The sequence below is a fragment of the Erigeron canadensis genome, chromosome 8, assembly GCF_010389155.1.
Source record: "Erigeron canadensis isolate Cc75 chromosome 8, C_canadensis_v1, whole genome shotgun sequence".
Taxonomy (NCBI): domain Eukaryota; kingdom Viridiplantae; phylum Streptophyta; class Magnoliopsida; order Asterales; family Asteraceae; genus Erigeron; species Erigeron canadensis.
In genome coordinates this window covers 2,877,683-2,904,786 of record NC_057768.1, presented here as the reverse complement: position 1 = coordinate 2,904,786, position 27,104 = coordinate 2,877,683, and the positions used below count along the sequence as shown (strand labels likewise).

The following is a 27,104-nucleotide window of genomic DNA, read 5'->3' as shown; positions in this document are numbered from 1 at the left end:
TGAGTAGTGGTGTATGTTGGGTTTGTATTATATATAGAAATAATTTTTTGTATCGTGAATTGAACCAGCTTGCCACGTCGGTTAATCCGAATAAAATAAATATGGGACATTTAATTTTTCATACAATTTGTGTTGTTAGTTGTAGCAAAGAAATACGATTATGTAGGCATAGCCACATATTTAATTTATTTTATTCATCTTAATTAACAAGTTGGTGTTCGATTTCGGTTGAATTTATATATCACAGTAGCCTAGTAGGTAGGTAGTAAAAATGTAATATATATATATATATATATATATTTACATATGTTTTTCATTATTATGTGAATTGAAGTAGACAATTAAGTAGCTAGATTCATTCGGTTTCTATAGTGAAAGGGGTGGTTCTCTGGCAAATTTTTATCCAATACATGTTTGTCATGTTAAAGTTTTCAATTCATGCCAAAATATAAAAAAAAAAAAAAGTAAATAAGTAACTGCTCAGTTCTGCTTTCCGCGGGTTTTGAGCCCCAATACCTCGACGACGTATGGGGGAGGTTAAGATGTAGGCAGACTTTACCTCTACCTAAGTATAGAGGCTGCTTCTAGTTTTTACCTAAATGGTAGAAAAAACTCTCCAACCTTTGCATGGGATGAGGATTAAACCCATGACCTCTGTCTCCAGAAGCAAAGTTGTTTACCACTGATCCAACCATACTGCTTTTCATGCCAAAATATACCATTGATATATTAATTATTCATATAAAATTTTGTTACCATGTTTTAATTAAAAGGAGAAGTAAATTATTCCACATAGTCAATAAAATGTCGTCAATCCATGACATAACGGTCACCGCAATCGACATACTCCTTGCTGATTTGCTTTGCTGACGCCGCTTGGTGATACATGTCAATTATATATATTAATGGCTACCACAACTAAGAGAAAAAAATAATTTCAACTATTGATCTAAACCATTGAAATTCATAATCAAAACAATCTTAACCCTTAAAATTAAAAGTCAACTTAGTTATTTTATATATGGTAACCATTTAAATACTATTTAATCTACCACTTTTTGAATCATGGATACTATATACAAATAAGTTACTTACCTACGTACAATTAGCAAATTTTTATGTTTTATATTTTTATATAGAACGACACGTACAAATTATCAATGGATTGAAACTATTTTGAAGTTCAACAGTTTAGAGTGAGTCGAGCACTTTAAAATATTGCAAACAACCTTAATGTGTGATATGTATGGTGAACATTTGAGTTTCATGCTAACCGAAAGATTATATGTATTATACGAGTGGTGTACCCTTAAAATGCAGCGGTGGTGGTAGCAATGGGTGGTGGTGACGGTAACGAGTGGTTATTAATGTAAAAGTAATTGATGTAAAAAGAGGTAGTGTATTTATTTTAAGGATTAAAGTAAAAGAAGGTATATTGTAAATAAGTTTCATTAAGAATACTATAGGTACATTAACTGAAAATATATTTAAATTAGTGGGGAAAAAAGATAGTTTAGATCATTAGGGTTGAAAAATATTTTAGAGATTTTTTGGGTTAGATGTAGTGTGTGAGTTAAAAATGTGTTGAAAATTAAGGGTAGTTTAAATATTTTGAAGATTGAAAGTTGTTAAAAAAAAAAAAAAAAAGGGGACAGTTTGTTTTATAAAGGAAATAAAGGAAAAAAAAATAATTATATAATACAGATTGTCCATATTTCAAAAAGGAGAAGGGCAGTTTGCTACGGTACGGGCGAAGCCCTTGCTGTCCGGCGTCGGCGCCATGGTTGGGGTGGTCGGAGATGATGGTGGCTGGTGGTGGTTGTCTCGCGAAGGAAAAAACCTAGAAATTTTAAACCCTAAAATTCTAAAAAAGTTGTACTTACACATGTGTAAGTCTTGCCAGAGATGGTCGCCGTCGCCGGAGGATCATGGTGGTGGTCGGAGATGATCATGGTTGTGGTGGTCGGAGATGGAGGGAAGAAAGAAGAAGAAGTTTGTAAGTTAACTTACACATGTACTATAAAAAGTACATATACTACAAATGGAAGGAAGAAGGAAGAAGAAGTGTGTAAGTTAACTTACACATATACTATAAAAAGTACATGTACCACAAATAACTTTCATATATATATATATGGGGGAAGGAATATGGGCTGTTATGCACCCAACTTGGGTGAAAAACCCCTCACATACCAATATTTTATTATTTTGAATAAATGTTTGGCCCACCATGATTTTTAATATTTAAAAAAGTTTCTTATACAACATACTTTTTTATATCATTTCACATGTGAATGGACGAAAAAAAAACATATAATCCAATACAAAAAAATGGTTTTCAAAATAAGGAAAGTTATATATATATGCATATATATATAGGGTAACGTTATTTTGATAACCCTTTTTTTGCGAGAATCTTTGAGAATTTTTTAAATCAAACCCAACCGATGATTGTTCTTTACATGAAAATTGTTTTTTGGTTGTATTCTGAATAATTTATGTGTAATTTTGAAGTTTATAATTGTGTGGAGCATGGATTATCATCCGTTATACAATTATGTGGAGATTTGGATTCTTGATCACATGTGTACGAATATTACTATGATCACATGTATGCAAGTCAATCACATGTAATCATAGCAATATTCGTACACATGTGATCAATAATCCAAATCTCCACATAATTGTATAACGGATGATAATCCATGCCTCCACACAATTATAAACTTCAAAATTACATATAAGTTATTCAGAAAACAATCAAAAAACAATTTTCATGTAAAGAATAATAATCGGTTGGGCTTGATTTAAAAAGTTCTCAAAAGTTCTCGCAAAAATAAAGGTTCTCAAAATAACTTTTCAATATATATATAAATATATATATATTGTTTCTAACCTGGTCAACGACCGGATATAGATCTAGTTTGTATGGGTGGAGGTTTCTATATGCTAAAATTTTATACCGTGTCAAATTGTCATTCACCCTTTCGATCTACCTTTAGTTAATAGGAATTTTCTAATATGTGCCTAATAGGCACATGATTTAAATTAAATTAATTAACTCTCTAATTTTCCATATATAACACATAATTAATACTCTTGACTTTTTCTTTTTCACCTAGTTCTAGTTAATATAGTACTATACAATTGATGCATCAAATATTTTCTTGTAAATTGAAAAAGATATTAACATTCTTTCGAAATATATATGTAATATTCACTTTAATTTAGAAAAGCTTATCTGGTACATTAATGTACGTACATATTAAATAATCAGTATATATTGTGAATATGAGTTAAACATGCCGTTAGTTAGATTAGGTTTTAAATCCAAATATGGTACTTATGATCTAGGTAAGTACTCTATGAGTTATGATTTCTGGATGCAAGACAACACCGAATATCAAATAAGCATCGCATCCTCACATTTCCTATATTAATCTTCTAAGATAATCTTTATAATAACTAGACAAATCCCCACGTGATGCGCCAGTGTGACAGCGGTGACTATGGGTGGTGGTATCGGCGATGGTGGTGATAGCGGTGTAAATATTAATGTAAAAGTGATTGATATAAAATGAAGTGGTATAGTTATTAGGGTTGTCAATGGGTTCAGGTTCGGGTTGGTGGGTTGAAAAACTTCAACCCTAACCTAACCCACTAAAAGTTTCAGGTCAGAAATTTCAAACTTGACCCACAATCCATCAACCCATGACCCAACCCATGTGACCTGATAAACAAATATATATAAATATAAAATGGAATATATCAACCAATATAAAGTTTTGTAATTGATGGTGTAAGCTGAAAAAGAAAGGGTACAAAAAGAAGGAAATACGAGAGTAATTTTATTACTTGGTAGAAAGTAAATAAACTTACCGTCTCATCCTACATCACTTATTATCTTACAGAATTTTAAATCCTCCTCTTATGTCAGATTTGAAGTTACTTTAGGTTAGAAATATAAAAAATTAGAATGAGGCGTATGGATTAGTGTAATGTGAAGTATGAACTATTATATATAATTCCATTATATTAAATATATCGGGTTGACAGGTCGACCTGACAACCCAACTCGGACCCAACAAAAAAAAATCAAGTTGGTGGGTCGAAATACTCAACCCTAACCTGATTTTTTTCGGGTTGGGTTCGGGTTGAATTTCGGGTTGTGTCAAAATTGACAACCCTAATAGTTATTATAAAGGTTGAGAGATGTATGTTGTAGATATCCATTAAAAGTATTATAGGTATCTTAGGTTAATATATGTAAATTAGTAACAACTATTTTGTTGAAAAAATTGAAGGAAACAAATATTTTATAATGTAATAAAAGATAGATTAAGGATTCATATATTAGTTACTCACACAGACAAAGCAACTTCACGTCTATAGACAACAAGTTATCGATCTCTCAACTTAAGGATGTTGATGCTAAATGACACAACTCAAAGTTCAAATTAGGGGGGTCAAATTTATCAACGAACAAACCATTTAAGACTATCAGGAGTAGTGAAAGGGAGGAACGCCTCTCATCCAACAAATAAATGACACGTAGCCTGTAAATATAGTACAAGGGGCAAGCCTTCTAAAAAGGAACAGGCAAGGGGCAAAATTACATTTGGAACGGGCAAGGAACGCCCTCGGGGGCCGATAAGGGGCGTTCCCAATCATTTTTTGGCAGGGGAATGCCCCTTAATGGGCTACTCCTCTCAGTCTAACTGTATCCCTTTGGAAAAAAAAAAATACAACCAATAAAATGTTACGACGTGTCCTTACCAGAATGAGTCAAAACTTACCAATCTGTTAGAGTTGGTAGTGCCAAAAGAATCAAATGCGCCAAAATGTGTCAATACTAGACTCTACATATTTTTTCTTTTGTTTTCAATGCTATCAACGTTTACTTCAATCTATCAAAGGGAGCCGATACTTAGCAAATGTACGTGTCCATGTCAAAAAGTGTCAATAGATAGGATGTAACACATATAATGTATCTAATTATGCCAATGCTACTTACCAATAAAGAACTTATTACAGTACCCTTGTTTCTTACTTTTATTTTAACATACATCTTTGTGAGTCATATACAGTACGTGATCTAAATATCCATGCTTCAAAAGTAGATTTAAAATTGGAATATATACATGCTTCAAAAACCAAAGAAGAAAGGTACCATTAAACATTGCTCTATATGTCTCAATAAGCTTGGGGTGTTTGATATTGCGTTTTCAAAACAAGTTTTACGTTTTCAAAATAAATTTTGTATTTGTTTTGAAAAAGCATGTATGTACATGATAATCTAAAATTGTGTTTTCATCTAAACATTTTGTAAATTATTTGTGTATTTCTAATGTAATAATCAAATAATTAACCACTTCAAAACGTAACCCCAAACATTTTCTTAGTATAGTAATTCAAAGAAGAAGTAGAAAAAGATTATTCCAGATTCGAATCTGGAGCTTGACAGTTTATTAATATTGATATAGAACAAATAACTACCAACGATCTACGCCTTTATAAAATTTATTTACCGAATTTTTCCTTAATGAATTAATTTACATTTTAAAACCTTATTTTAATAATTAATACTTTAAGTCATTATCTTTTAAATATTTCACTATCACATTTACATCAACCTACACCACTTGACACCGCCACCACCACCAATAATACCGTCACCAATATCACTAGATCGTCGTCTCTGTCACCACCGCCGCATTACGCTAATACCATGCTTGGTTTTCGTTTAATAAAATATTCGTATATGACTTATATATATGCAAGTATTTCATTCAAATTTAACCGGGTTTTACAGACTCCAACCTGGACATAGGGAATGACAGGTTGTAACATAGGTGGGGGTCTAGGTATGGTGCCAAGTACCAATTTGATGTGCGGGGTAGCTTTACAATGACTATATCATGCATGATTTGATACCAATAACGGCTAACCATCGGAAGGGACATTTTCTGTCGTGTTGCCTATTTATCTTTATCTTTATCTTTATTTTAATCTTAATCTTAATATATACTATAAGACAGTTGAACTAATGATTTATTAATCAATCAAATCGCTCAATTACATCAAATTAAATATCGCTTATGTCATCATTTAGATTAATTATAAATGAAAAATCCTAATAATCATTATCCAAATATATTATTATATTATTATTTATATTAATTTGTAGAAAAAGTCTCATTAATTTACACTTTTCTAATTTTCCATCAATAATTTACACTTTTTAACACTCAATACTAATTTATATTTATTTTTACTCATCAAACTTGAGAGTATTTTTTTAAAGTTTTTTAAAAAGTTACAAAAAGTATTTATATTTAATTTATTAGAGTTATAATTGTCACTTAAATAATAGTCCTAATTATTATCAAAGAATAAGAAAACAATCCTAATTGTTATCTATTTATCATAGGACAAGTGATTGAAAATAATCCTATTCGTGTTATGAGCCTGCATCATAATAAAGTTCTTATACTTGAATGTCAAGTACAGGATGACAAGTATGTTTATATTTTAATTCTTAATGATTATTGATAATAATATCACATTATGAGTACAACTGGTTCAAAAAATTTATAAAGAAACGTTATTGTAGCATGTGTCTTACGGAATAACTACAATAAACAATTCCATCAATATTTTTCAGCTAATAATGACAATGACAAACCTGTGATTATTGTACTACAACTTGCAAAGTATAACACTTAGAATCGTATATCTTCAAAATTACAAGATTTTATGAATTAAATGTATGAATATCTAATATTGATAATATCGTAAACCCCGTGTCCAGTGTTGAACACGGGTCCAAAATCTAGTATCTATACTAAAAACCAACTTCTTTTTACAACTTCTTATGTATAACATACAACTACACATTCATGTAACTTTCACCTCTTTATCTTTTAGCCCCCTAAGGTTTTAATCTTTTACATTTTTGTCCATGTTCACCTCTTTACCTTTTAGCCCCTAAAGTTTTAATCTTTTTTATTTTTGCCCACAAACTTTTACCTTATACCATTTAACCCTCTAATGTTTTTATATTTTACATTTTTGCCCGTCAATAACATGTTTTGTACAAGAATATAATACATGAAGTATAACTATATTTAACTTTTGCTTCTTTATGTTTTAACCCCTAAAATTTCTATATTAGGTTCTTATGTTTCCATTAAACAACTCTCATTTATACCTAACTCTTTTAATATTTAATAATGATTTCCATTAACATTACGTCTTACATTTGTCTAATTACTTTCACACATTTACGGTTTTACTACATAAGGAATTTTATTTTATTTTTTTCGCCTTTTTTTTGGAAAACTAAGTCATATTAGTTGTAACCATGTTTGTTGTGTTTAGTGTAACGTTTATTTTTCTTTAAAGTGATTATTAGCTATTTTTCTTATATGTTTATATTGTCAAATTAATGTTTGTTAGTGACTTTATCAAATTTGTACTGAATCATTGTCATCTAAAAATGTGTCCCACAACAACGTGCGGGTAAAATACTAGTGGCTTACTAATTTCTAACATTTTCATTTTGTATCACTAATTAAACACCATTTCCCCTTAATTTTTTAAGAGGAATGAATAATTCTTTTAATTTATTAGCTTAAAAATCCTCATATGTGACATGTGAAAATTTAAATGAGAGATTAAGAAAGAGATTGAGTGGAATCTACTTGTTACATTTATAAAATATTAGGATGACTTTTAAGCTAATGTTTAGAATAATCAATCATTTTCCATTATTTAATTAGTTATGGTTAGGGTCATTCATTAAAATGATCAATGGCTGCTAAAGTGCTAATTCATATTGATTGTAGGGGTAATTGGCCTTTAAAAAAAAAAAGCTTTTTACAAAATCCATTTTAAATTTTGATAGAACCCTCTTTAAAGTTTTGAATGAACTCCCTCCGAAAGAAAATAATTAAAAAAAAAAAGGTCAATAAATTTAGAAAAATAGTCCAAAATATTTTTATTTTTATTTTAAAAAGGTTACAATAGCTCAAAACACAAACCTTCTTAGCTCCAAAGTCCAAACAGTCAATAGATGATTTTAGTTTAACTGTTTTGGAATCGGTATTTGTAGAACCTACATTTGTTGATGTCAAATCAAGTTAAAATCAACAATTCTCTCTTGATCACATTACAAAAAAACAAAAAACTCTCCTAAACTTATGGATGAAAATCCTCTAAAGTTGTATTAAGGTAAAGTTGAGAACATCTTGAGTTTTAGATTAAAAGCAAAAGTCAAGGTTAAAATATGACTTTTGAATCTTGACTTTTAATTTTAATCTAAATATCAAGATGTCAACTTTACCAACAAAATTAAATTTTAACTTTAAGCATCTCAATTCTAAAATCATATCCCATCTTGTTCCTGTGTGGTAAGGCTCCCTTCCGTTTTACACTTCCCCTGGCCTTAAATTTTAATATGAAAATTCATTTCATTACTACGTAGGTCCAATTTTGTTGGATACTTTTTTTTTTTTTTTAATTATATCGGGTGTTATCTTTTTAGTTAGTGGCAATTGTTTTATAGCGCAACTTACACTATTTGAATAAACAATATCCTTAATGGATTTTTTGAACTTTTTGTACCAACTTGTATGACAAATCCATATAATATACAAATTGTGCTTTTCTTAATAATTATCGCGGAACTTTATATGATTTTGTTCAAATTAACATTAACAAAAAAATACATAGTAAAATAATTGTTTAAGCATAAGTCTACACCCGTTTAGGTATAGCGTTTATCCTTAAATACTAGGGATTAATCCTTGATCTATAAGGTGTGATGGGGGAGATTAGATTGTTGCTATTTCGGTTGGCGGTTCCAATTGGTGACCACAAGATGTGACGCCACAAGCCGAAGTAGGCTAAGTAGTGTGCGTAAGAGAATGAGGAGAGGGAGAGAGAGTGGGGAGAAGAAGTCCCTTAGTTGGTTCCTTGATCTCCTATTTATAGAGATGCTGCCAGGGTTTTAGGATTTGGGTTATGGACTTTACATGCTTGGGCCTAAATCAAGCCCATGACTTAACATAGATGAGATCATGTTCAGGTTTGAAGGTTTCAAAAGCCTCCGCAGCTTAGATCCGGAGCCTACGTCAGGAGCCTCAATGGAGGAGGGTCCGGAGGCTATGTCCGAAGCCTCTATGGAGGAGGGTCCGGAGGCTATATCCGGAACCTCTCAAGAGTAACCATGCTCAAGTCCGTAGGCTCCGTCTGGGCTGGAGCCTAGTAACCTCTATAGGGTAGAAGAGAGATTATTATCCCAAAACTATTAGGGAGATGATACATCATGTCATCATCAATAATGGAAACAATAACCCTCAAAATCAATATGAGCTGGGTAAACTTAGAAAAGATTATCAATGTTGTTTAGTGACTAAAACTCTCGCTTCATTACACATAAGCATAAGCATTTCTAATTAAACAAATTTCAATGGATAATATTTTATTAGTGTGCATTTTTTGAATTTGAAGCTCGAAAAATTTGTCAGTATTTTATTTACGTTACTGACATATTTTTCGACAACAAAATATATATTATGAAAGTTTTTCAACAGATTAATCTTTTTCTATAGATATGTGAGGAATCCATTAGAATCGAATATAACCATTGTTTCACAGATCCATCAAAAATTTCTGATAATTTTTGTCAGTCAGAATATTTCATTTTTTTAGTTCATATCTCTTGTAATGACATCGATCCGGGAAAAAGATCTTCAGGTTAGAAAGAACATTCTCTATTATTCATTTTCAGGTTTAAATATGAGGGAGCAGGGTTTACTCTTATTAATCGTCGTGTTTTCGGGCTGATTAGTATGTGATTTTTCCCCCATCGGGTATTTAAATTAAGTATTTTTTACTTTGAGTGAGCTCTCTAACGCGGACCCGGTTAAGACAACGTTTGTTAAACCTCCCGCTGTCGAATTGTGATACAAAGTTTCCAACGAAATTTACCTTTAAAAAAATAAGAAAAAAGAAAGCTAGGTAAAGTTAAATGAGCTAACTAAACAAATAGTCAAATTTACCAAACTTGCTTAACCGAGATTAAGGGGCAAAGGTGTAGTGTCAAATCCTTGGCAATTTAGCAAGTTTTGGCAACATACTAGCCCATGATAATAAGCCATATTTATTTAGCCAAAAACTTGTCAATCATAGCCGATCTTTGCCAATGTTGAGGGTATAGTGGCTTTTTTTTTTTTTTGCCAATTTTTGCCAACCAAAAAATTTACCAAACAAACCCTAAAGTTTCATTAAATTTAAAAATAGAATACAAATTATAAACATTTAGAACTAGGAATAAAAAAACAATACAACTAGAAAATATTTGTTGTCATGAGGCCACTCGTATTTGTTGGCAATGTCGCATTTGCATTGCAAAACTATGCTATGCATGGGATCAACCAAATGATGGTGAGGTTGCGCAAAAATTTGGAGGTCTAGTTCAATCGTATTTTTTCGTTGAAATTCGAGTTGGGATTGTAGCAAATTCGGTGCAAGCGCCTCACGTTTGGCAATGGCGGTCATCCTCATTTGCCGATTGAGCCTCTTATCTTCTTTGTATGCCATAATCACCTCTCTATACTCTTCAACGGAATCAAGCAACACTTCTTTGTTTTTAACCGAACTTGTGGCCTTACAACGTGATTTGCGGGGAAATGAGGGCATCGAGTCCTCATTCAAATCGGGATCTCGAGTGTAGTGGCTCGACTCATCGGTTCAAACGCTATTCTCACTCCTACTAGTATCTTCGGTGCAAGGAGTGCCGACCGTAGAAGTAATAGGCTCGGTCGAGGTACCACCAAAACCATTCGCCAGTGGAGCATACGAGAACTTATCATGTTCCTTCACAACGTGCCAAGCTCTGATATTTTTGAATCCCTTGTTTCTGTGCATCTCGCCCACTCTTCTAAGCTTTGTGTCAAAATATACGCCTCATCGGCACCGCTAGCCCATTGATGTTTTTATAAGCACATAAATACAAAATTTATATTTATATAAAACAACATAACAATATATATATATATGTTGTTTTACGGTTATGTATATATATGTGTTGTTTTACGATTATATATATATATAAATGTAGAACAAATATATATACAAACCGTTAGAAAAGAATATTTATATATATAAGAAAGAAAATTAACCATCGTATTGTAGATGCCGGTGAACTCGTTCAATAGTGGTTGCATTTTCTTTCACTTTGTCTTCACTTGATGGTAGGTTCGTTGATGTTTTTTTGTTGCTTATTGTAGTGTTCATGAATCTTATTCTAAAAGGATTCGTATCTTTGTTGATCGGCGGTGGCGGGATCCGTAGAGATATGAAAATAAGCTCGGGCCAACAATTCTTCATCTTCGCCACTCTAAGCAATTGGGGGTGCTCTTGTGGTTGGGATAGTTTTATTCTTCTTCCTATGACCGGGTGGAGGTGGCGCCTCCACCTCATCCCTAGAGGTGTCTCGCACAACGTCATACGGCTCGTCGGGTTGCATCATCATCTTCAAGCAACGTGATCGTGGGTTCGGTACGAGGAAGTTGAAAGCGGCCCGTGTCGACTTGGACGGGGAAATTCGAGGTCAACAATTGAGAGATGTCGTCAACGACATTTTAGTTTTGACTAAAAGAACCATCGATATCGTATTGTGGTTCGACGATTCTAGGAAGTTGAAAGCGGGGTTGATTTCTTGGTGCTCGGTATGTTTTTGATGTTTTTTTAGTAGGAATCATTGTGAATAATAAATGTGAAAGAAACGAGATATATAGAGAAGATGTAAGTATTTTTAAGAAATGAAAATGAATGAAAGATTAAAAGGTATATATTGTAATAAGGATAGAGGTAAATTTTGCAAAATATTTATTTAAAAAAAAAGGGTCATATTTGACCAAAATAATAATAAAAAAAACACTCTCTACGTTCACATGTCAGCCTCAACGTTCACTTGCATCGGCTAAAACTAGACGATGTAACTTGCCAAATTTGTCGATTAAAGTTGCCGATGCATGTGCTATAGCCTTGCCAAACTGCCGATCCTAGGCGATGTTTTTTACCGATAAAACAAGCCGACTACACTCTTGACCTTAAGTAGGACTTAAATTAAAAAGTAAAGGTCTGCTTGAAATATGATCAACCTCTCAAAGATATTTACCAATAAACTAAAATAGGATTATAGCCTCTATTGAATGACACGTGACGCCGTCTCAAAACTAAAAGTGTCTTTTTAATTATATACATTAAAAAAATTAATTTAAATAATATTTATAAAACAAATAATTATTTTATAATTGTTTCCTTATCTATATTATTCTCTAACTTCTCGTTAAAGTTTCTTTCCTTATCTATTCTAAGTTTCCATATATTTATTAGTAATAAAAATAATACACCTCTTATCTTAATTTTAATTAATAGCATAAAACAGTTGAACTAATGACTTATTAACCAATCAAATCGGTCAATTATAAATTAAAATTCTTAATAAGCATTATTCAAATATATTATTATATTGGTTTTTATATTAATTTGTAAAAAAAATCTTATTAATTTACACTTTTTTGTTTTCCATCAACAATTTATACTTTTTAGTCCTGAATATTTAATTTATATTTACTTTTACATCAACTTGAGGAGATTTTCTAATATTTTTTAAAAAAAGTTATCCATTATCATAGGATATTTAATTTTTTAAAGCTACAATTTTCAATTAAATTAAAAGTACTAATAGTTATAAAAAAAAATATGAAAGCAATTCTAACTGTTATCTAATTATTATAGGACATTTTTAAAAAAAAAACCTATTCGTGTTATTGGTCTGCATCATGATCAAATACGTATACTTGAATGTCGACTATAAGATCACAAATATGTTTATATTTTAATTATTAATTATCTTTTATAATAATATCACATTATAAATACAATTGGTTTCAAAAAGTTCTACGATAGAGAAATTATTGTAGTATGTGTCTTGTGAATGACTACGGCAAACAATTCCATCAATATGTCTCAGTTAATAATGACAGTGACGAACATGTAATTATTGTACTAAAAATTGCAAAATATAACACTTAACCGTATATCTTCAAAATTATAAGTATTTATAAATTAAATATATAAAGATTTAATATTAATAATATCGTAAATTTCATTTACAGTGTGCTTATAGTGTTGGACACATGTATAAAATTCATGTATAAAATTCATATCATAATATTCAAGTTGAAAGTTATGTCAACAACTCCAAAATTTGGACCATACGGAACGGGAAGTATTTGGCGTTTTCCTAATTACTATTGTAGTCTATGTTGTAAAGAGAAAATGTACCTAAAAAGTCTAGGAAAATGTGATGTTAGTATACGTGGCGAAATTATACAAGACGAAAGAGCCACGTTGCCAACACAATAATGACACGTGGCATCGGTCAGAAGCCAGTATAAAATTAAAAAAAGTCGCCTTTTTAGAAAAAAGAAAGGTTGATAACCCTACAAAGAAGTTATTAAAAAAAAATTTTATAGAACTAGTTGACATGCACAAATATTTTGATTTTCTTAAAATATTTAATCAATCAAAATAAATTAAAAAAAACACTTCTATTGAGAAAAATAGTAAAATACATATAAAATCAATTACTCATACTTTTATTATACTATATTATAAAAAGGATAGTCCATGTTAAAAGTTACATGAGGGAAATGTTTAAAATACCTTTAACAATTATATTATAATATCAATTCTTTATCTTTTAAAATATCTTCATTAACTCTTTATATCAATTATCTACATCACTTGTCGCCGCCTCTACCACCTACAATCGTCCCCCGACAATACACTGTCACCACCACAGATACTGCCGCATTGCACATGTACCGTACTAGCTAGTAAAACTTGAACAATATAGATTTAATCCAAATTCCATGAATGTAACTAATTGGCTTTGTTAAATGAATAACATAAAAACAAAATACAGAGGTCAACACCCTGAACAAAAGTTAAGAGTTCGACTGTCATCTCATGTAAAGATAAGGTGCGTCTAGATTGAGATAAAGTGTGTCCATATCTTAACATTTATCATACACCGTCAAGATATTAAGACCTTTCTTTTTACCAATTAAAGAAGGATATATATTTGAATAGTTTGATGCCTCCATTGATTAATTAATTATACTGGTTGAGTTGGTTTCTAACTTTCTATTACCATATTAATTACTTAATTTTCAAAGTCTATGACCGATATTAGTATTTGACAAACTTATATCGGGAAAAAAGTGAAAATACTTTGTTATTTCAAGCATTAAACATCGAGTGATCATACGATGCAAACGATGTTTCTATGTATATATAAGTCATGGTAGTGATGTAAAATCTTTTTGGTGTGGTGGGTGTGACGAATACACTGAGTACCCTAATGTACACCTCTAGTCCTCTATGACATTCGGCATGATAGAGAAATGAACAAAAATCATCCCACCACAAATAGAGGGAAAAGTGGACCCTCCTCTACTAGGCAATGGAGTCATCAAAACAAGACAGTTCCCATTGGCAAAATTCTTAAGCCTACTTAAGTAAACAAAAATCAGCCTAAACAAAGGCTATGGTAATAAATAATAAGGCAAACACGCTTAGAAGCCCAAGTATATGTATGGCTATACTGAAAGGTTTATGACCAATTATACGGAGTAACATAAAGGGAGATGATATTGGTATTAATTTACCATATTGTATAAATTTTGTAGCATACTATATCAACACTTGTTATATGGTTTTGGTAAATTGAATTAAAATAGTTGATACCAATATCATTTTCCTAACATAAACCTTACCACAAATATCAACACATATTCTGATTTTCTAATGCCTAATGAAAAGGATCTTTAATGGTAGTATTTCCCATATATGATTATGATGTACTGATTAACATTAACATAAGACGAAATTAAGTAGTTGTAAATGTATGTCTTATGTTGATGTAAACGAAATATTATAGAGGAGATAAAATATAAAAACACAATAGAACGAAATATATATCTCATGTGTGTTATAGACAAGATATAAAAACACTAAAAAACATATAACAAAAAACATCAAATTACTTGACTCTGTGTGTAATCGACCCAAAGTACTTGTGAGCTATTCAAATTTGACTCGTAAAAAGGTTGACTGAGCCGAGGTAAACAAACTGAGCCAAACTCGTTTACAGCTAGCCCTACACTACATGATTCGACAATTGTCAAACTAAAGGCACCCACTGTGATATTAACCGGCCCTTCGTATGTATTGTTTAATCGGTTTGGGTTCAATTGTTAAAACTTTAATTTTATTTTGGTTGAATTGGGCTAATTTAAAGTCAATCGGTGGATCTTTTTGTCCATATAATGATTTGTTGTTAAACTATCAATGTGTCCATCAGTCCATGTGAGCAGCCGAGCTGGTACTATGGGTTTGTCCGTCCGTGAGACCAGACTTTAACAACTCAATCTGATCAAACCGGACCACGAATATCCTTAGTACCTACCAACACTCAAATTTTCTTCTGACCAAAAACACACATACATACACTACACAAATTAAAATGATTGATTAATATATTCTTTCTTTTTAAACCTCTATATTATTTTAGAAAAGACAAAACACTTCTAAAAGTTAAAATGCATTACACAAAATTAAAGAGTTGTTATATATATGATTGATACCCATTTGGTCATTTCTAAGAGAGAATGAGTTATAACTTTTTTTAAATAACTATCATTTTATAGGGTCTAAAACATACTAAAATTGATTTTGAAGGATGAAAGATGAAAGCAAGTACCATTTTTGCAATTCCCTCTTGAGAAAATATAGAAAATCTCCGATGCTAAAGACACATCGTATCCTTTCAAATCTTTATACATCCTTACAAATCCTTCAAATCTTATAATTTAATCTCCAACCATATAAACATCCTTACATATCCTTTTACTTCCACTAAAAACAAAAATATATAAGGTAAGGACAAGTAAGGGTATGCCTTTAGGTAAGGACATCCTTCACAAAATCCTTATTTTGGACAAGCTTCAATGACAAGGATATCCGAGGGCACCTAAGGGCACTCAAGGGCACCCCATTTGAGATAGCCTAAAGAAAAAAAGAAATCCTGTGAGGCTTAAATTGATGTGACGATACCCACTTGCCGCACCCAAATTGGAGACAGCCCACTTGCCGCCCACCACAATTTTTTCCGGTCAGGTTTCCTAACTTCTTCTCACTCAAGTTATACTTGGTTCTTTCCCTAATTGTTTTGTTTGACTGCTTCTATTTACTAAAGGCTTAAAGATATCAATTTTATCCATTTCTAGTATGTAAAAATGAAAGAGTTGTTGTATATATATATATTAGGAAGAAGAAGCCAAAAAAAAAAAGAAGAAACAATTACTAGTGGTTTAGCATTGGGGAGCGGATTCTAGCTTTAGAATTTCGAGCTGGTCAAACGCGGAGGAGCGACCTGTAAGGTTCGCTGGAAGGGCGGTTCGCCCTTTCGGCCCGGTGTTCTGGGTGAACCAGGGCGAGAAACAGTGGGGTCCACCCATACCCGCTAATTTTGACATAACCCAAATCGTCATCCCAACTAGTACCTAGAAGCATGGCCACTATCACGAACTACTAACAGCTCTAGCTGCCCGTCGGCTTTGCCATTACGCATCATTTAGGCATTAATCCACATATATAGTTGCATAAGAAAATCCAATCTAGTATTCCTTTTACCAAACTGACATCTATGAATAAAGTTTTAGCTCGTTATCATAAGTCAAATCCTCAAACCCGAAAGGCCGAAGGTAACAAAAAAAAAATGTCAAGAATTCGTTGAAAATAATACAACTGAATTCAGAAATTTAAAGGAGGCTGTCCTTCTGTTGTAATATGAGTTTCTTGGTTATGACAACCCTTTTGTATGTAAATATGAAGGGTTCAGGCCCAAATATGCACACTCACACGCTCACTTTTTGTATGTAAATATGCAAAAAATATGAAGAGAAAGAAAATGAGAAAACTTTCTGTTACTTTCAAAAGAGAAACTTACTTCATAAAAAGAGAAAACATGCTTAAATAGGAAAAGAAATTAACCGACTCCTAACATGACTAGATCGTGGCTATGCATCTGCCACTTTTTTGACTCCTAAAACCAAGGCACTACACTTACATGCCAAAGACTCATTCAAACTACTAAACTTGCTGCCAAATATTTCGGCAATACACACATGCAAAATTAAACTTATACTATCTAATAACACCAAATAAAACATGCTAAAGACACTGACAAACAGAGCCAACTTAATTAACCTATTTATGTCAAGATTATTCAAACACAATGGGCCAACCTGGCGAATCAGACATCTTTGACTTTGACCTTTTTCACAAAGAAGTAATGTGCTTCAGCTCCAACCCAATTCACCCAATATCCAACATGTTGATATTTTCTCCTTAACTGGCAAAATGTTGCGCATGCAGCTGATAAGTGAAACCAAGAAAAGCAGGCCATGGCAGCTGATAACTGAAATCTGCTACACATTTTACCGCTACAAAAGGCAGCACCGACATCTGTAACCATGAAATCTGATACACTAGCTGTTGAACATGCAGCTGCTAGTTATAAGAATGAAAGAATCTGCCAACAATATTTCATTTTCTATTAGTTATTAGTATCATTCCAAAAGTACTGTGATGATCCTGGCAACACTATTGTTTGGGGAAAAGTAAATGGCATCGGTCGTAACGTGCTTGTAAGCAGCGATTATGGAGTCTACCAGGAGTGGTTTTTGAGGACCAGATGCGGACTCTAGACCTTCTAGACAAGCATTCTTGTTGGTTACAGCTGCTGTGAGCCAGGAAGCTCCTTACGTACGTACATTATTATTATCAAGAGATTCTTTTAATTAAGCAGTCAAGCGTTGATAGCTTTACACCTTCCAATATATATAGCAACCTTGACAGATTGCTGGAAGAATTGAATATTACTCTATTACGAGTATTATTAGTTTTAAGAATTGAATATTGGTCAGTAGTGGTATATATGTTCTATCAGGTGTCTTCCCATACCCTTTTGAAAATTAAGGTAGTCAAAGTTTTTGTTCTATCAGTAGCAGCAGTTGATGAAACTTCAATAAAAGTTTCAAAATCTACTCTTTGTCCATACCGAGATCGCCCTCATTAATGACTACTACATCTCATTCCATTTAGCGTGTAAAATTTTGAAAAATATTATACTGCTCAAAAAATTAATTTGGCGTTGTTCTTTTTAGTGAGAAAATTATGATACAATATACATTAAATTATTTTCACAACATAACAATTTAATAACACATTAAAACGTTATATAGAGTTTGAAAGAGTACATGTGTAAAAGTAAACAATTAAAATATGAAAATCGCTACTGTAAATTACAAATTATATGGTCAGACAATATCTTGTAGTAGGGCATAATGACATATACATTCAAAGTTTGGAATAAAAAAAAACCTAATAATCGACTACTACAAATATAGAAAGTAGAATTCTTACACTGATGAATTTCCCCAAAACATAAGACCTTACCAATGGGTCATGTATTTAGTCATGTCATATACATTCATCTTAATCATCAATCCTAATCATTAACTTTAACTTATAATATTTACGATATTTTTTTTTAAATCCATGATTTTCTACTATACGGGATTGATGCACGATAAACACGGATAACTTTACGATGAATTTTTTTTTAGCAAATAAACTTGCAAAAGATTCCGTATTTTGTATTTTGATAATATATGAGCACAAATATGTTTATATACTTTCGATCGTGTCTTTTATTATTCAATGATAATTATCATTTTTCAAGTTAGATTGTTTATTATATTAGCCTTGTACCCGCGCGATGCCGCGTGGCATAGGAAAAAAACGCTGGTTAAGTAGCTATACCGTGTTATTACATGAATGTATGATTCAACTCAAGTGTTTCTTAGTGCGGCTGAAAGTGCAAACCGCCGTTGTTGTTTTAGAGTGAGCATTTTTTTATGTTGATTGATTATTAAATTCGTTAACGCATGTGTGTTTTTTTGGTATATTATGTGAGCAACTTCAGGGGAAGGGACACTCGTAAGGTTTTTTTTTAAGGGTATTTTTGGAACTCTAAGAATAAAGTGTTTGGTGGTAGTATAGATTAAAAGGGTAAATTAGAGATTTTAAAGTTAGAGTGTTATATTTTATAGGGGGTAGTTTGTTTATATAGATAGTATAGATAATATTATATTTAATAAATAAAGATCATAATTTTTTTTAATGATTTTTAAATATTACGTTTCATTAGTCATGTTTTAACATATTTGTTATATATCATATATTTATAATTTTATTAAAATTTGATTATTTTTTATATTATCATAAACTATGACTAATAATGTAATTATCATTTACTTTTAATTTACGTTCTTAGTCAGCCTCGCAGAGCGTGCGAGTTTAATCTAGTATTTAAATAAATACATTTTTAAAAAATATTTACTTAAATAAATTAATCAGTAAAAATAGAGGTTAACAACTATCTATACTCATTTATAAAAAGCATAGCATTATCTCTCGTACATAAAGTTACACATGGTAAAATTACATTCATACCCTCTTTATCCCTTATCTTTTGAACACACACAACCCACTCCTTGTTAGTATATGTATAACATTGCGATTTAAACATACTTCATTTGTGGAAAAAATTGGTGTACATCAGATAATTTGTAATGTCAATTGTATCCGCTGCAACACACGAGTTCATACTAGTATTGTTTATGAGATTGCTAATACAACCATAATGTAGTTAAAATAGATTCTAAAGTTGTATTTAACATTTTTTTTTCTAATAAATTGATATTAATGTGAGGAACCTCTTTGAATACCATTATTTATGATTAATAATTAGAAGTTTGATGGTTTTTTTTTGTTTTTTTTTTTCATATTTATTAGTTTTATTAAACTTCTAAAACCTTTTTTTATGTACTTTTTCTGTAATCTCATTTAATCACAAGTTTGATTTTGTACAATGTATATATAGTCAAACCGTATATCTTATGTATATATGGTCAATCCGTATAACATAGGGTATTGATGCTAGTATATATATATATATATATATATAAATAGATACAAACACATGTGTTAGTCGACCCAAACCCGCCAATCTGACATAACCCAAATTTTGTCATCCCAACTAGTACATAGAGGCATGGCCACTATCACGAACTACTAACAGCTCTAGCTGCCGTCGGCTTTGCCATTACGCATCATATAGGCATTAATCCACAAATATAGTTGCATAAAAAATATCAAATCTAGTATTCCTTTTACCAAACTGACATTTATGAATAAAGTTTTGGTTCTTAATCAGAAATCAAATCCTGGAACCCACAAAAATAGTTGCATAAGAAAATTAAATCTAGTATTCCTGTTACCAAATTGACACCTATGGATAAATTTTTGGTTCTTAATCAGAAATCGAATCCTAGAACCCAAAATGACAAAGAAAATGTCACCAATTTGAAAGGAACATACAACTGAAATCACAAATTTGAAAGGAGGTACAACTTTATAAGAAATGCAAGAACAAGAGGTTGTCCTTTTGTTGTAACCTGAGTTTCTTTGTCATAACAGCCTTTTTATTATAGCAAAACGAAGAAAAATGTGTTAGACCCAATAGGTCAACCTTCTGAATTAGACATGTTTGACTTTGACCTTTTTCAAAATAAGTAATGTGGTTCAACTCGCACCAAATTCACCCATTATCCGAATCAATTCAACCTGCCCAAGCGGCCAAGCATACGTAGAAAATTAATATGGTATTCGTTAGGATCTCGTTAACTGGCAATCGGGCATAAAGATTTTATGCAGTCAACCCACTATTCTGATATATGCAACTTTCTTAAACTCAGAATTAGTACAAATTGAACTAGCTAGTTAGCTAGTCATTAGAGAGAGCATAAAGAAGGGAGAAGCCAGAGATTAAAAAGAGCAGATGCTAGCGACAAACACCAAGAAAAGCAGGCCATGGCAGCTGATAACTGAAACCTGCTGCACATTTTACCGCTACAAAAGGCAGTACCGACATCTGTGACCATGAAATCTGATACACTAGCTGTTGAGCACGCAGCTGCTAGTGATAAGAATGAAAGAATCTGCCAACAATATTTCATTTTTTGTTAGAAAGAAAGAAACTACTCAGTGCCGCATTCTACGACTTTTGAGCCCCCAATACCTCGACGGTGTATGGGGGAGGTTAAGATGTAGGCGGACTTTACATCTACCTAAGTAGAGAGACTGCTTTCATTTTCTACCTAAATAGTAGAAAAAAGACCCTCCAACCTTTACATGGGATGGGGATCGAACCCATGACCTCTGTCTCCATTTGCTAGGGTGTTTACCACTGATCGAACCCATGATCCAATCCGTAAGTACTGTGACAAACAACATATATAGAGATTTTAATTAGTTTGATAAGTAGAAGGTACGTACCCAGTCTCCTATAACAATGACCAACACTATTTGCGCTTGACAGCATGATTGGCGTTTTACAAATAGAGAGAATGCGTCGACCATTGCTAGTGTCAAACTCCACGGAATCACTAAACCTTTGATTGTCACCAAGAAGCTGATCGATATACAATTAACAACCTCTGTTACTTATCATGAATTGTATTACAATTAGCTTAAGTAAATGAAATTAGCGAAAAGGGAAAAAAAAATTACTCCCTAAGTGAAATTGGCAAACACTCCCTCCATCTCAAATTCATTGGCCCAAAATAATTGCCTAATTATAAAATTCCATCAATAAAAAACTATTGAAGTTGTACATATCAAATATTATTGGTGTCACAATGTAATGATTTCATTTTAAACTATGTATATTTTTCATCCGGGACAATATTATACCAAAAAAATAAAAACACATTCTATGTTTTATGTTTATGTCTGTAAATCAACTATATACCGTATAGTACGTATACGTTTGACAATCATATACATTTCAGACGACCAAACAAAATCTACTAATCTAGCAATAGTCCGTATCCGTTACATCAAACATAACTAGTTCGATCGATATGATCAAACATCAAAAATTCTGAATATACTAAACATTCTAATTAATTATCATGACATCAGTACACTTAATATCAATATTTTTTTTTTATAGATAATTTTGTTAAATTTACAGTAGTCACAGCAACTAACTAACTAAAAGTTAATTTAAAGTTTTTGAAAATTAAATCAACGAATGAAATGAGATATATGTACCAGAAAGAAGTATAAGCGTAGAATTGGACACCGAGACACATGAAAAGCAGGGAAGCAACAGAGAAAAGAGCTTGTCCTAATCTTAGAGCTAAACTTGCACTAGTGCCAATCGAACCTGCCAATTCTAACGCCATTTATGTATATTTATATCAATATCGATATGAATCTCAATCGAGAGTACGAATTTGGGATATCTAATTGGTATCAGGTGAGTTATCTATATTTGTGTTGGGATTTTATGGAGAGGAAGCGTATTGGGCATTTCGCTAACACTGGTCGATTCGCCACCATCAAGATTTGTGTAATCATTTTGCATTATATATATATGCATGTATAACTGTAATATATAGACTATAGAGAATCAGGTTCTATATTTTGTCACCTGATTATACTACTGTAATATTTAGGACACAACATAAATATTATTGATTAACATTTGTGTAATATCATATTATGTATATATACTGTTTATTTTAATTAAGCTGCAGAAGGGAGGTAAAAGTAGTGAAAATTTGGATCTCTAGTTGGAAAATATTAATCAACTTAATTCGACTCATATGTCTAAAAATTAACCTAAAACCTTAACAATTTGACATGTAGATTTCACTAATTCTCTTTCTTAATCTTGCCCCCTGAGATTTTTTCACATGTCATCATTTTACTAGGCATATCTTTAGACACACCAATTAGGTTGATTTATCATTATCATTTTTTTTCTACCCATAATTTATAAGTATACTTTTGATTAAATTAAATTAAAGTAAAGTAAAGGGGAGAACATTTAGTGTGGTTCGCATTTTGGGTCAAACAAACGTACAGTTTATGGTTCTGAAACCTTTGATTTGATTAATTGATTTTGGGTATAACATGCAGCTTCATGGTAGGCCGTTGAAAGATGAAATTCCAAATCGTTAAATATTCATTCATTCATTCCTTCATAGGGTGTCTTTATTTAAGATGTGCTTTTAGAGATTCTCATATTTGGATCTTGAGGTGGTCATTTAATCGTGGAGGTATCATATTATTGGCCTTTTTCTTTTTCTTTAACATCAAAGATAAAACAATAACTTATAAGGCCGGTCCCAACCACACGTTGGGCCGGGCGGACGATGTCAGCTCGTCGAAAAGAATGTGGTTCGTGACTGGCGTCGAGCTCCCTGATCAATATTTGGACGCATGAAGATGTGATGGAGCGGACTGCATGGTTAACAATTTATTTAAAAAAAAAACTCATTAGCCTTTTTTTATTTTTAATATATGTACATTTCATATGCAACATTTTTCTGTACCATATTTTATTTTCATTATACTTAAAAAGATCCGTTTTGTAAGCAATCATGAGTATACATAAAGAGTCCGACTGCAAAAAGTACAGTAAATCATTAATTTTTATAGGATTTAGTGCGCTGGAATGAAACAAACTATGCCCAAAAAGTTATAGTGTGCATGAACTAACGTTTTTTTTATTGTATGCATAAACGTAGTAAAAATGTTCAAATCATGCAATGTGTATACGTGGTAGCCCATATGAACTGTCACGTGGAAAAAAAAATTATAAGTGTATAAATAATTACATGATTTAAACTTTTTTTATTTAGTTTATGCATACAATAAAATAACGTTAGTTCGTGCACACTATAACTTTTTAGGCATAGTTAGTTGCATTTCGGTGCACTAAACCAATTTTTATATACATTTTTGCTTGCTTGTTTCAATAAACTTACAAAATTAATCAGATGGAAAACATTATAAAGAACACATGAATAAATCAATGAAACAAACTCATTTAAAGAAACATAAACAAAAGAATATGTAAAATTAATGAAAAATTTACCTAAATAGTCATATATATGATTTAGACACTTATGAAATCTTTTAGTAAGAAATAAAATTATCGTATAAAATAATTCCATGTGTCAAAAAGTTAACAGCGATGATGAAAACTACAAAATCAAAAAACTATAGGGACTGAAAAATTACTTTGGCCTATTTAATAATTATATCATTGTTATATCAATTTGAGAATAGTTGGAACTTTGAAGCCTCTCCTAGTCTCCTTGTAGTGGAATAGCTGATAAAAGCTATGAAAATTTGAAAAGCCACCTATTAGGCCGCTCGTAGTAGTGTTTGGATGAGCTCGTCCAAGACACTTCCACCTTTTTCATTTTTGGACGTTAATGTCACAAACCGTTCCACTCTCGTTGAAAATGAGCTAGTCGGGAAATAGGAAGGGGTTGGACGAGGAGGTGGTGGGCCATGCATATTGTTTTGTGTTATTTTTTTTTTTTTTTTTGGTTTTTATATAGAATAAAATAAGTTTAGAAAGAGGTGAGAAAGAGGTCTTGATGTTAGAGGTAGTTTTTGAATTGGAATATACTGACATGACAATAAACTAACATTTATAAAGAGGTGAAGAGATTTAGGAAAAGTCTTAGAGGCCTTAGTGCTAACAAAAAGATTGACATGGGTGAGTGTATATGGCTATGTACTTATGTAGCATAAGTTCTACCGTAGATGGGCTTTATGGATCACCTTAGTTTTGGACTGCGCATGTGGGTATGATCAACCCATGTTTGATACTTTATGTTTTGCTTCTTTAAAAGCTTAAAAAATGTGTCTACAGAAACTTAGAAGTCATAAGCTGGTGTTGGTTTATCTTATTTGTAAGTCTCAACTTTAGTAGCAAACCGAGCTACTATCAAACAAGCTTCAATATGTGTGAATGTGTACTAGTAAACTTGAGAGAAAAATTGAGCAATTTCCAACGTAGGTTACACTTGCTGCCAAAACAAACACAAATATGAGAAGATTCATACCCTGATACCCCGAATACAAATTTGTTGGAACTCAGAAATGGACCTTTGGACCCGTTTTCCACGATCTATATATACAACTCCTGGAGGCATAATCTATATCTATATCTATATCTATATCTATATACATAATAAAACAATAGTTATCCTACCTTTATAAAACTATCCACCTCAACTCAAAATTACCTTTAGAATTTGCCACATAAGATTTTTCATACGTGACATCTTCATATTTATTTTCATAATATTTTATCATATAAATATATAAAAATAATAATAAACTAGATTGCTATAAATAATACTCCATATTATGGAAAGAAAATTACTATCATAATTTGTTCAGATCGTACGAAGTCAATTTTGTATTATTTATTAATTGCATATTTGATAAGAGTTATCTCCAACATATTATATTTCATGATTTTTATTTATATTATATTATTGCTTTATATAGCTTTATTAGTAAGTTAGGATGTCATGATTTCTTCTAACATGTCATTATACTTATAATATGTTTTTGTACATGTAATTTTAAAGATTTTTATAGGGTGATTGTACTTGGAGATGTTTAAAATTAACTGAATTTTTTATGGAGATGAGTTCAAAATTAACGTAAATAACGACTTCTTATTTATAGTTTAATTTTAGATTTTATTATATTAAAAATTTCTTACTTATTTATGAATTTTATTTCCTAATGAAGTTAAATCTTTTATGTAATGAATACCATGAAATCGTATAGATCAAATATAAGTTTGAAAAACAATGTTAATTGTAAACTATTTAGAAGTTGTCAGGGAGGTAGTGGTCAACCATCATCTCCCAACACTAACCCATCAAATCTTTACACCTCAATTTTTCTCAATATCCCCCATCTTTCCCAAATCACTGACGCTACTTTTTCCTATCTTCCCTCAATCGCTACCTCATCATTATAAATTAATTAAAAAAAATACATATTTTTTGTTAAGAAAATGAGGAAGGGTCAAATTTTTTACCTTTAATGGGCCCCACCACTAACATCTCCACCAATCACGCTCGTTCTCTTTATTCTCTCTCTTCTTCCCCCCTTCAGGGTTCTTCCCCCCATTTCTTCTTCTCTCCTGCGGTGAACCGTCGGCGGCTGTGTGCCCGTGCCGCCCCGCTTCCCCGCGTCCTCTTCGCCGCAACCACTCCCTCCCCCCTCATACTCTTAATAAAATTAACAATTATAATAATTCGCGCATCGTGCGGGTAAAAGATCCTAGTATAGTATATAAAAGTAAAAGATACAACTTTTGGACTCACATGTAACACATGACATAAATTTATTTAGGCACACTTTTTATTTTTTATTTATGCTATCTTTACTATTATACAACAAATTCTCTTTTCATTTTTAATTATATCTTTAAAATACCCAAAATATCTTAATAAAATAATTAATATTTATGAGCCTATTGAATACATAATATACCCTTAATTAAACTAATTTACAATATCTCCCCCTGAATTATTAAGATAACCATACTATCATTTTATATCAATAATTTACGCTACGGATGCCGACATCGGTCACTGCCATCGTCATGTTGCCGTTACCATTATCGTTGTCACATCATACGGGTATTCATCTAATGCATTATTATAAATTCATTTTATCCAGTTGCATATAAGATATAATTTACCAAATTTAGGGGAAGAAAATACATTTTGCTCTATTCTATATATGTTCCTTATCAGTTGAATTAGAGTCGACTTTTTAATATGAGTAGGATTATCGTAAAATATAGATACTGGTTAGGTTAAGGCTATGATTTTAATTTTTTGTATATAAAATTTCAACATTTTATTAAAATAAAAAATATATACATATAGACCTAAAGTTCATAACTTCATTATAAATTAATTATAGAAATTATGTTTCAAACTTTACAAAAACAATTAAATTTACAATATCTGAACATTGCAAAATAACAAACCATATAA

General features: G+C 31.5%; 1 protein-coding gene across 1 annotated transcript; it reads right to left on the bottom strand.

The window, feature by feature from the left end:
- Positions 1-20,883: 20,883 nt before the first annotated feature.
- On the bottom strand, positions 20,884-22,584 carry LOC122580595 (CASP-like protein 5C1). The gene is made up of 3 exons (XM_043752861.1): positions 22,324-22,584; positions 21,544-21,679; positions 20,884-21,206 (listed from the first exon to the last, which is right to left on the bottom strand). Exons 1-3 carry the CDS (start codon positions 22,455-22,457, stop codon positions 21,000-21,002), a joined length of 477 nt encoding a protein of 158 aa, XP_043608796.1. The 5' UTR covers positions 22,458-22,584; the 3' UTR covers positions 20,884-20,999.
- Between the last annotated feature and the right edge of the window lie 4,520 nt (positions 22,585-27,104).

Excerpts from the sequence above, each read along its gene's own strand:
- LOC122580595 (XM_043752861.1), bottom strand. The coding sequence starts at position 22,457 with ATGGCGTTAGAATTGGCAGGTTCGATTGGCACTAGTGCAAGTTTAGCT. Across the intron at positions 21,680-22,323 it reads TACGCTTATACTTCTTTCTG|CTTCTTGGTGACAATCAAAG; the intron begins GTACATATATCT and ends TATATCGATCAG. Across the intron at positions 21,207-21,543 it reads TCATTGTTATAGGAGACTGG|ATTCTTTCATTCTTATCACT; the intron begins GTACGTACCTTC and ends TATTGTTGGCAG.